We start from the raw sequence: 10121 nt of genomic DNA on the forward strand, positions 1-10121 counted from the left end.
GACTTCAATCTCTGAACTTGTAAAGTTTTTATTTTTTTAATTATCGCTGCCATTTTCATGAATGGACACTTCCTGATAGCTGAGGCAGGAAACATAGCCTTATATGGTGTTTTTGGGGTGGTAATTATGCTAATCTCCTCTCGCGTGCACGAGCAGCTGGATATGAACAGGTGAATTTACGCAGCTCATTTACGCACTTTTCCTGAAGATAGAAGAGTTTGTTGAATCTGACGTGACATGTTCGTACGAACCCTTCGTTCGAACAAAAGTAAGAGAAATTTAGAATATGAATACAAACATGTTCTTGCATGAGGCCCATTGTCATAACACAGTATCATTCTACATATAACCAGACATACTCTGTGCCCATACAGTGAAGGTATCATATAAAACGTTAAGATTACAGTTTAAATCTTCAAAATAATATTTACACTATCGTGGTCAGAAAAAATGTGTCAAGAACTTTGACATCTGTAACATAAATGTTTCTGGTGTAAACATGGTCCAGTAGAGTTCCATAGGTGGTTAGGGTAGGCAGAATACTGAAACAGTTTTTTTTTTGTGCCGCTGTCAGTCAGATGGCACGATCCATCCTGCTCTGTTCTGATTGGGTAAAACATTGACTGTGGTTCTCTTTATTGGGTGAAAGAACCATCAGTTTAATCCCTAGACGACTTTAACAAGCTTTTTCTCCCTTTTTCATTTTTACAATGACGAACACCCGCGGCAGAAAACTTTGATCTAGGTTGTTTTTTTCTTGGTTGTCCACCGGACAACAGGGAGGCGGGATCTGGTGTCCGAAACAAAAATAGGTTTTCTCAGACAACCTAAACAATGGTTATGTTGACCCCTGCTAAACATGGTTTCATTTTCTTTGACATGGTCTTTAACCTGGTCATAGTAAGCCTCAAATAAAAGTCACCTCTCAGGTCCAGTTGTTCATTATGCCATGGGAAGTACAACATAAGGAGATTCCTGTACTTGTCTTCTCCCTCTTTGTTTTTTTTTTTTTGGTGAAACCTTCAAAAAGACATTTGATATACATATAAATATAAAATGAAAATAAATACCTCAAACTTTACACGAAGGAATGTGCATAAGGAAACTGAAATAAATGTAAACTTAATCTCACCTAATGATGCAATGACGCTTTCACTTCTTCATATGTCCCAGTCCATTCTTCAACGTGATGGCAGCGGGATATCTGTCATTGCTTCCATCACGTTTGTCATTGAGATCATTATCTTCATCATTTAGCACATCAGGAATGTGGTCGGATAATTCATCTGGCCCATCTTTTGCTCCAGTGGTGTAGGTGGCTGAGAACTCCACCAAGGATATCTTCTCAAGCTCACCTGGTCTGGTGGAATATCTGTCAAGTGGTGAAGTGCAGATGTTTCCATCATCATCCATTTCCTGAAGCTGATTCTGTGGCTTCAACATGGAAACTTGCTTGTCTTTTGGCACTGTGTTGACAAAGATCACTTTCCTGCAGGCCCTTTTCAAAGGCAGGGAAAGCATTCTGTAGGCAGCTTCTTGGGCGCTGACTTTCCTGTTGTTGAGAAAAGACGGTCCCACTTTTCTCAGCTCACACTCCAGGTCGTTGTCTCGGTTTTCTTCTGCAACCTTTTTCAGGAGCTTGCTCATGGCTCTTACGCTCTTTGTCAAGTAGCTGGTGACATACATGATGCAGGAGTATGGATCTGTGATGAACTGCAGGTCCATGTTGGCTCCCCATGTTTGAAGAATCTTGGGGTTGTAATAGTTGATCCATCGTTCAGATGGCTGACGTCTCAACACAATACTGGTGTCTGACTTCATCAGCTTCAGCATTTCCTGATACAACTGAGGATGCACCTGAGCTTTTTGTAGAAAGGTGTCATAGCTTATGTCTTCAGGAATATCCTTGTCTGACATGACTTTGTGCACTTGGTTAAAAAGTTCTGCTTTTATCTGGAGAGCGGTGTCTACTTGCTCAGAGTCCTCGTCTGACTGCCTGGCCATCAGTGTCTCACTACTTGGGGGATGTGGAAACTTGAACCTGCAAGATTCACCTTTTCGGCAAGTGACAGAGTGGACATGTTTTTGTACAGACAGGAAGGTTTTCTCAGGTCTTCTCCTGATATGGCACAGGTTTGGTATTTGTTAATCAAGTTGACTACTTCTGCATCGCTGTTGACATTCAGCTTTGGTGTGTCTTTCACCCAGAGAATGGTGGGACCATGAGGAGACCCTCTGACCAGGAACTTTATCCTGATCATGTAGTCCTGTAGTTAACCAATGGGATTGGCTGTCCCTTGTAAAAATTCTTGAAAAATAAATCCAGGCAGTGTTTGAACTGATGGGCAGCTGTTACAGAATTTGAGCGTAACCAGTTGCATTTTTCCTCCCATGACATGTTCTTTACATCGTCTGCTGTTAGATGTTTCCCATACTGGTGGGCAATACACTGTATGATTTCAGGCCATTGCATGTCAGCAACTGACTGGGTCAGAAACCATGTTGGAATTCTGTCTGGCCATCAAGTCCAACAAAACTGTGTTCCAGTATGCTGGCAATCCTCACAGGTTCTTTATGAACTTGTAAGCTGCATCAGTGCAAATCATTGCCTGGACATTATCTTTGTTCTTCATGAACTTGTAAGTTGCATCAGTTCGAATCATTGCCTGGACATTGTCTTTGTTCTTCATGAGGCCAGCATGGACGTTTTGGTGTTGGAAGGTGTGAGATCTCTATGTCATCTGACACTTGTTTGGCCTCTACCGCATACTGAGCAGCAAGGAGGTAATCAATGTCCCTGGAAAACCTAGAAATGAGTTTTACACTGTATTAGTTACCACATGAGTCTCCATCACGTTAATCCTCAACTTCTGCTTTTCTGCTGAGTGCCTCAAAACAGTGTAGTCATCAACAGTGGGCAGAGGTGACTGGGGGGCTGGGGATACATATAATGTAGTGGCGGCATCAGATACTGTAGTTGTGTCATCATTGCGATCCACTTCCATTTCTTCATGCCCAGCTTTTCCTATTGCCTCCCAGAGTTCTGGGTCGTCATCTTCCCACTGGCGTTCCCAGTCAGTGCAGATGGTAATGTCCTTGTAAAGTGGGTTGTTTTGTTGTAGCCACTGCAGTGCCCCCATGACTTTAGGGCGAATGTACTCATGCATGTAGTGTCCCTTGTAGCTGTGTTTTTTAAAGCTTTAGTGGCATTACTTCAGTTGTGTTTGGTAGCTGTGGTAGAAGAAAACTGACTGGCTGCAGCTTAGAAAGCACATTTACTGCACTGCCATCGATAGCCTTCTGCCCCCCTTTTGGCAACCCAACAAGCTTCATGAAGGGGATCCTCTGACTTATCAGTCTCAGCTCCAGAGGCCTCAGTTCTGCTAGCTCTGGTGGTATGAGTCAAGTTCAAGTCCAGTGGCCCATGATTGGGTAGGGATTCTTCCTTGCTTCAGCGCACTGTGGCAGGTTTTGCATACCCAAGATTTGTCATGAGTAGTTAAGTTACATCACTGCTGGCCTCCATTATGTTATTTATGGCCTGGTTGGATTTATATTTTGCAACCTTAATGAAAGTACAAAGACAAAATAAAATTTTAAATCTGAGGAATATAGTTGCAAATGTCAACATTACGGTCAAAATACCTATTAAAACTGACAACACAAAATTTTGCCTGAAGAAATTCTAATAAAATATTTACTACGGTGATACTACATTGAATTATCCATTATGAAGTAAGTCATAAAACATATATATACACACCTTCATTTGTTGAACTGCAGGTCTGTAGTGAAGTCGGTGGCAGGAACAGCAGGGGTATGTAGGTCCTTCTTGGACATGAAAACAGTAGCACACTCATCGAGAGTAATTTTTCTCTTTGTTCCATTCCCCTGCAGTTTTGAGCTGTATCTTTCATAGTTGCTTGGCGTTTTGTAGTAGCCTCTGGTGCCTCCTCTGTTCTGTTTTTGCTTGTAACCTCTGTCTGCAGTTCGGCGGGCTTCAGCGGCCTATGGTGCCTTCTCCATTCTCAGTATCTGCTTGTAAACTCTGTCTAAAGTTCGGCGGGCTGCAGCGGCCTCTGGCGCCTCCCCTGTTCTCAGTCTTTGCTTGTAAACTCTGTTTGCAGCTCGGCGGGCTGCAGCGGCCTCTGGTGCCTCCTCTGCTCTCAGTTTTTGCTTATAAACTCTGTCTGCAGCTCGGCGGGCTGCAGCGGCCTNTGCAGCGGCCTCTGGTGCCTCCTCTGCTCTCAGTTTTTGCTTATAAACTCTGTCTGCAGCTCGGCGGGCTGCAGCGGCCTCTGGTGCCTCCTCTGTTCTCAATTTTTGCTTGTAACCTCTGTCTACAGCTCGGCGGGCTGCAGCAATCTGTGGTGGCTCCTCTCTTCTCTGTTTTTGCTTGTAATCTCTGTCTGCAGCTCGTCGGGCTGCAGCGGCCCCTGGTGTCTCCTCTCTTCTCAGTTTTTGCTTGTAATCTCTGTCTGCAGCTCGGCGGGCTGCAGCGGCCTCTGGTGCCTCCTCTCTTTTCAGTTTTTTCTTGTAATCTCTGTCTGCAGCGCGTCGGGCTGCAGTGGTTTCTGGTGTGTCCTCGATTCTCTTTTTGTTTTTATTTTCTCTGTCTTTAGCACGGCGACTTGCAGCAGCCTCTGCTGTTTCTGTTGCTCTTACAGTCTTCATATATTCTGCCTTCATCTTCCGTCGCTGCTCCACAGACCTACACCTGGATGGAGGCATGATCCGTAGGAAGCAGATGAGTTTTGGAATCTAAGATTGAAGATGTAAAGTTATTATTGTCACTTCTACAGTGAATGAAGCTGTCAATGTAAATCCTTTCAGGTGTGGCTACTCCTAAAGTGTTGTGAAATGCTGACATCATTCAGTGGGAAAAACCTAGAGTCCCAGAGCTCTTTTTGTGTTAATACATTGGTGATGTGATGTATTTAATGTCATTCACCAACAATTCAGTTTTACAACCAAAGGTATGATTCGTACACTTCTCCTTCCATTATATCCTTGACCATGAAAATACACCACTAGAGATTTGAATCATTTTTAGATTTTTTTAGTTCAAAGGTTATTGTATGTAAAAGATTTTTCGTCAATGTAAGGATGTTGACATTTCATAAACAGCTGCTGCCATTTTCTTACCAAACTGCCGTGACCAGATTTTGCAAGTTTGCTCTGAGCATTTGCTTGGTATTTCCTCCTGCTTCATTATTTCTATGAATTTCAAGAAAGCGTGTTGACGTCAGGTAGTTAGCTACAGCTTTGACTTCAAGTTGTAAATTTTTGTCGATGCGTTTTGAAGAGACACCTCAATGAAAATAGGTTGAAATTCAACCTGAGTTTTTCTAGTGACACCTTAAAGGGGGTCGGGTCGCGAACCACTTGGGCCAGCTCCTCTAGGGAAATCCCAAGGTGTTCCCAGGCCAGCCAAGAAACATTGTCCCTCCAGCGTGTCCCTCTGGGCCTCCTCCCAGTGGGACATGCCCAGAACACCTCACCAGGAGGCATCTTAACCAGATGCCTGAGCAACCTCAACTGGCTCCTCTCGACGTGGAGGAGCAGCGGCTCTACTCTGAGTCCCTCCTGGATGACCAAGCTTCTCACTTCTCTAAGAGAGAGCCCAGACACCCTGCGAAGGAAACTCCTTTTGGCCGCTTGTATCTGCTATCTCGTTCTTTCAGTCACTACCCAAAGCTTGTGACCATAGATGAGGGTAGGAACGTAGACCGACTGGTAAACCAAGAGCTTTACCTTCTGGCTCTGCTCTCGCTTCACCACAACAAATCAGTACAGCACCCGCATCACTGCAGACGCAGCACCAATCCGCCTGTCCATCTCCTGCTCTATTCTTCCCTCATTCATGAACAAGACCCCGAGATACTTAAACTCCTCCACTTGGGGCAGGACCTCCTCCCCAACCCGGAGAAGGCACCCTACCCTTTTCCGGCTCAAGACCATGGTCTCGGATTTAGACAAAGCCTCATCCCGGCTGTTTTACACTGGCTGTGAATCACTCCAGTGAGAGCTGGAGATCACGATCTGAGGAAGCCAATAGGACCACATAATCTGCAAAAAGCAGAGATGCGATCCTAAGTTCACCAGAACGGATCCCCTCAACATCTCGGCTGCACCTAGAAATTCTGTCCATAAAATTTATGAACAGAATTGGTGACAAAGGGCAACCTTGGCAGAGTCCAACTCTCACTGGAAACGAATCTGACTTATTACTGGCAATGCGGACCAAGCTCTGGCACCGGTCATACAGGGACCTAACAGCCCGTACCAACGGGCCTGGTACCCCTTACTCCAGGAGCACCCCCCAAAGGAGTCCCCGAGGGACACAGTCGAACGCTGTCTTCTGGTCCACAAAACACATGTAGACTGGTTGGGCGAACTCCCATGCACCCTCCAGGACCCTGCTGAGGGTGTAGAGCTGGTCCGCTGTTCCACGACCAGGACGAAAACCACACTGCTCTTCCTGAATCTGAGATTTGACTATTTGAAGGACCCTCCTCTCCAGGACTCCTAAACAGACCTTACCAGGTTGGCTTAGAAGTGTGATCCACCTTAGATGGAACACACTCTACAGTCCCCCTTTTTAAATAAGGAGACCACCACCTTGGTCTGCCAATCTGTCCATAAAATTTTCGGGGTCACGAACTGCCCCCGATGTCAAAGCAATATTGTACAGTCGCATCAACCAACGTTACCCCACAACATCCAGAGCCTTAAGGAACTCTGGGTGAATCTCATCCATCCCCGGCGCCTTGCCACCAAGGAGCTTTTTAACCACTTCAGTGACCTCAGCACCAGAGATTAGAGAGTCCAACCCAGGGTTTTCAGGCTCTGCTTCCTCATGGGAAGACGTGTCGGTGAGATTGAGGAGGTCTTTGAAGTATTCTGCCCACCGACCCACAACGTCCTGAGCTGAGGTCAGCGGCGCACCATCCCCACAATAAACAGTGTTGGTGGCAAACCAGTTACTACCGGCAAGGTAGTAACTGACCATCATAATGCATAATAGTGATTTCCAGCTCTTGCTGGAGCGGTTCGCAGCCGAGTGTGAAGCGTCCGGGGTGAGGATCAGTGCCTCCAAATCTGAGACCACGGTCTTGAGCCGGAAACCGGTAGGTGCCTTCTCCGGGTCGGGGAGGAGGTCCTGCCCCAAGTGGAGGAGTTCAAGTACAGTATCTCGGGGTCTTGTTCACGAATGAGGGAAGAATGGAGCAGGAGATTGACAGGCGGATTAGTGCTGCGTCTGCAGTGATGAGAGCGCTGTACCGGTCTGTCGTGGTGAAGCGGGAGCTGAGCCAGAAGGCAAAGTTCTCGGTTTATCGCTTGGTCTACGTTCCTACCCTCATCTATGGTCACGAACTTTGGGTAGTGACTGAAAGAACGAGATCACGGATACAAGCGGCTGAAATGAGCTTTCTTCGCAGGGTGTCTGGGCTCTCCCTTAGAGATAGGGTGAGAAGCTCAGTCATCCGGGAGGGACTCAGAGTAGAGTCGCTGCTCCTCCAAGTCGAGAGGAGCCAGTTGAGGTGGCTCAGGCATCTGGTTAGGATGCTTCCTGGACGCCTCCCTGGTGAGGTGTTCCGGGCACGTCCCACTGGGAGGAGGCCCCGAGGAAGACCCAGGACACGCTGGAGGGACTATGTTTCTCGGCTGGTCTGGGAATGCCTTGGGATTTCCCCGGACGAGCTTGCCCAGGTGGCTGGGGAGAGGGAAGTCTGGGTCTCTCTGCTTGGGCTGCTGCCCCCGCGACCCGATCCCAGATAGGTGGCAGAAAACGGACGGATGGTCAGTTATATTTTCATCATTGAGCCAGGTTTCAGAGACTGCAATTATACTAAAATGTCTGTTCAATGGTTTTAAATAATTGGTTATTTTTGTTAAATTTCAGTTAATGCTTCTACTATTAAAATGAATAATAGTGAAACCTCCATTTACCATATTGATATTTTTGAATTGCTCATTATACAGTAATCACAGTCTTTGTTCATTGGGAAAAAATCTGTATCAATCACAGTATCAATATCATATATTTTAGACTCTGAGTCTTCACCATATTTAGTCAAATTTTTTGTCGTTTCATCTCATCAATCCTTGTCATGTTTGGTCTGCTTCAGTATTTTTCCAGCTCCTTGATGTTTCGAATGACCGCCACCTTGGCCTCCTCAGGGGTTCCTTTCAATTTAGTAATTACTTTACAGTTTTTTGTCCATGTATTTTATATTTTCCCTTGTTTTCTGAGTTCTCTTGCCTTTTTAGCTATATCTGCGGTTTTTATTTTTATTTTATTTTTTTATTTTAGGTTTAATGCTCATTCAGGTAGACATTAGATCCCTTCAGCTTTCTTCCTTGTTTCAATAGTTTCATTTTGTGTTTTATGTTGGTAAATCGTGTAGTTGGTTTTAGGGCTGCAACTAACGAATTTTTAATAATCGATTGATATGTCAATTTTTTTTTCGATTAATCCATTAATCGATTAACCGGGCAAATCATTGAACACTTAGTTACATAAATGTAAGTAGATATAAATTAATTTAATTCCTGTTTAAATTAGGGATGCAAGTTATCGATTAATGTGAAGTTGTCTGAAGTTGATTTATCTTATAGATTGACTAACGATTAATTGATAAGCAGCCATTTTCTTAAAAAAACAGGTTTTTCTATTGGATCAAGAGGGTCTTTTCATAAAATCAAGGATTTTTAAAATATGCTAAATTAAAAAAAGAAGCACATCATAAATATTTTCACAATTGATTTTGTCAGCTATATTAAACACTGACTGAAAAAAATGTGGATTTCTGACACATTAATAAACTTGGTTATAGCTATAAAACATAACAAAACAGAAATTTAATAGGTTGCTGAATGAGGAAAACTGATAAAAAGAATAAAATACAATTTTTAGATGTAAAACTATTATTAATTTGTTATTATAATTAGAAATTATTTGCATTTAGGTTATGAACATACCATAAGAACAAAAGTAATAAACGTGGGAGAGTTGCGCTATTTGTTAATACTAATCTAAAAACCAAAATTAGGAATGTCAATAGCTACTCATGGTGTAATGGAAATAATCACTGTTGAGATATTAAATGAAAACTCTAAAAAATACAGTAATTAGTTGTGTCTACAGATCACCAGGTTCAAATATAGACTTATTTACTGATAAAATCGTGGAGCTCTTTGAAAATTGTTGTAATAAAACAGTCTCTCTACGTGGGGAATTTAATATTGACCTGGGAAATCAAACTGACTCATATAACAACATTAAATTCATTAACATGATGTATAGCTTGAGCCTTTATCCTTTGATAGTTAAACCGACCAGAATTACAACGCACAGTGCAACAGTGATCGACAATATTTTTACAAATATGAGAAATGAGGAGGTGCTGAGTGGGCTATTGTTAATTGATATAAGTGATCATTTGCCAGTGTTTACTATTTGTAAAAATAAGAATGAACATAGCGACCATTGTTGTGATGTACCAGGTTCTACAGACATTTAAAAGAAATAGATCAGTTGAGGCTATGAGTGCCTTGAGAGAAGACCTTAAGAAACAAAAATGGGACAAAGTCTATGATTCATTTATGAAAACATTGGTCGGAAGAACTGTGATCTAATTAAATTAGGAAATAATATCAGGAAAAATGCTGTAAACAAACCTTGGATGACAAATGGGATAACAAATGCTTGCAAGAAAAAAAATTATACAGAAAGTTTTTGAAATTAAGGACTAAAGACTCAGAAGAGAGATATAAAAAATACAAGAATAAGTTGACATGGATTATAAGAAAACAGAAAAAAGAATATTATAGTAATTTGTTAATTAAACATAAAGGCAATACAAAGGATATATGGGGAATAATTAATAAAATTGTAAAGAAGGATAAAGTTAAACTACAAATGCCAAATCATTTCACAAGACAATGAAGATATTTATGATAAAGATACTATAGTAAATGATTTCAACTTTTTTTTTGTAAATATCGGTCCTACTATTAAAATACTAAAATTAATCAATATTAAAATCCCCACATAGAGAGACTGTTTTATTACAACTATTTTCAAAGAGCTCCATGATTTTATCAGTAAATAAGTC

The 10121-nt window shown here is 42.6% G+C and overlaps 1 protein-coding gene across 1 annotated transcript; it reads right to left on the bottom strand.

Moving 5' to 3' along the window:
* Nucleotides 1-999: 999 nt before the first annotated feature.
* LOC106523078 (uncharacterized) lies at nt 1000-4205 on the bottom strand (the record flags this gene model as incomplete). The annotated part of the gene is given in 3 exon segments (XM_014016382.1): nt 1000-1020; nt 1133-3565; nt 3764-4205. A coding segment is annotated over 1 exon segment (852 nt). The 3' UTR covers nt 1000-1020; nt 1133-1152.
* Nucleotides 4206-10121: the final 5916 nt, after the last annotated feature.

The sequence above is a fragment of the Austrofundulus limnaeus genome, unplaced genomic scaffold (assembly GCF_001266775.1).
Source record: "Austrofundulus limnaeus strain Quisiro unplaced genomic scaffold, Austrofundulus_limnaeus-1.0 Scaffold144, whole genome shotgun sequence".
Taxonomy (NCBI): domain Eukaryota; kingdom Metazoa; phylum Chordata; class Actinopteri; order Cyprinodontiformes; family Rivulidae; genus Austrofundulus; species Austrofundulus limnaeus.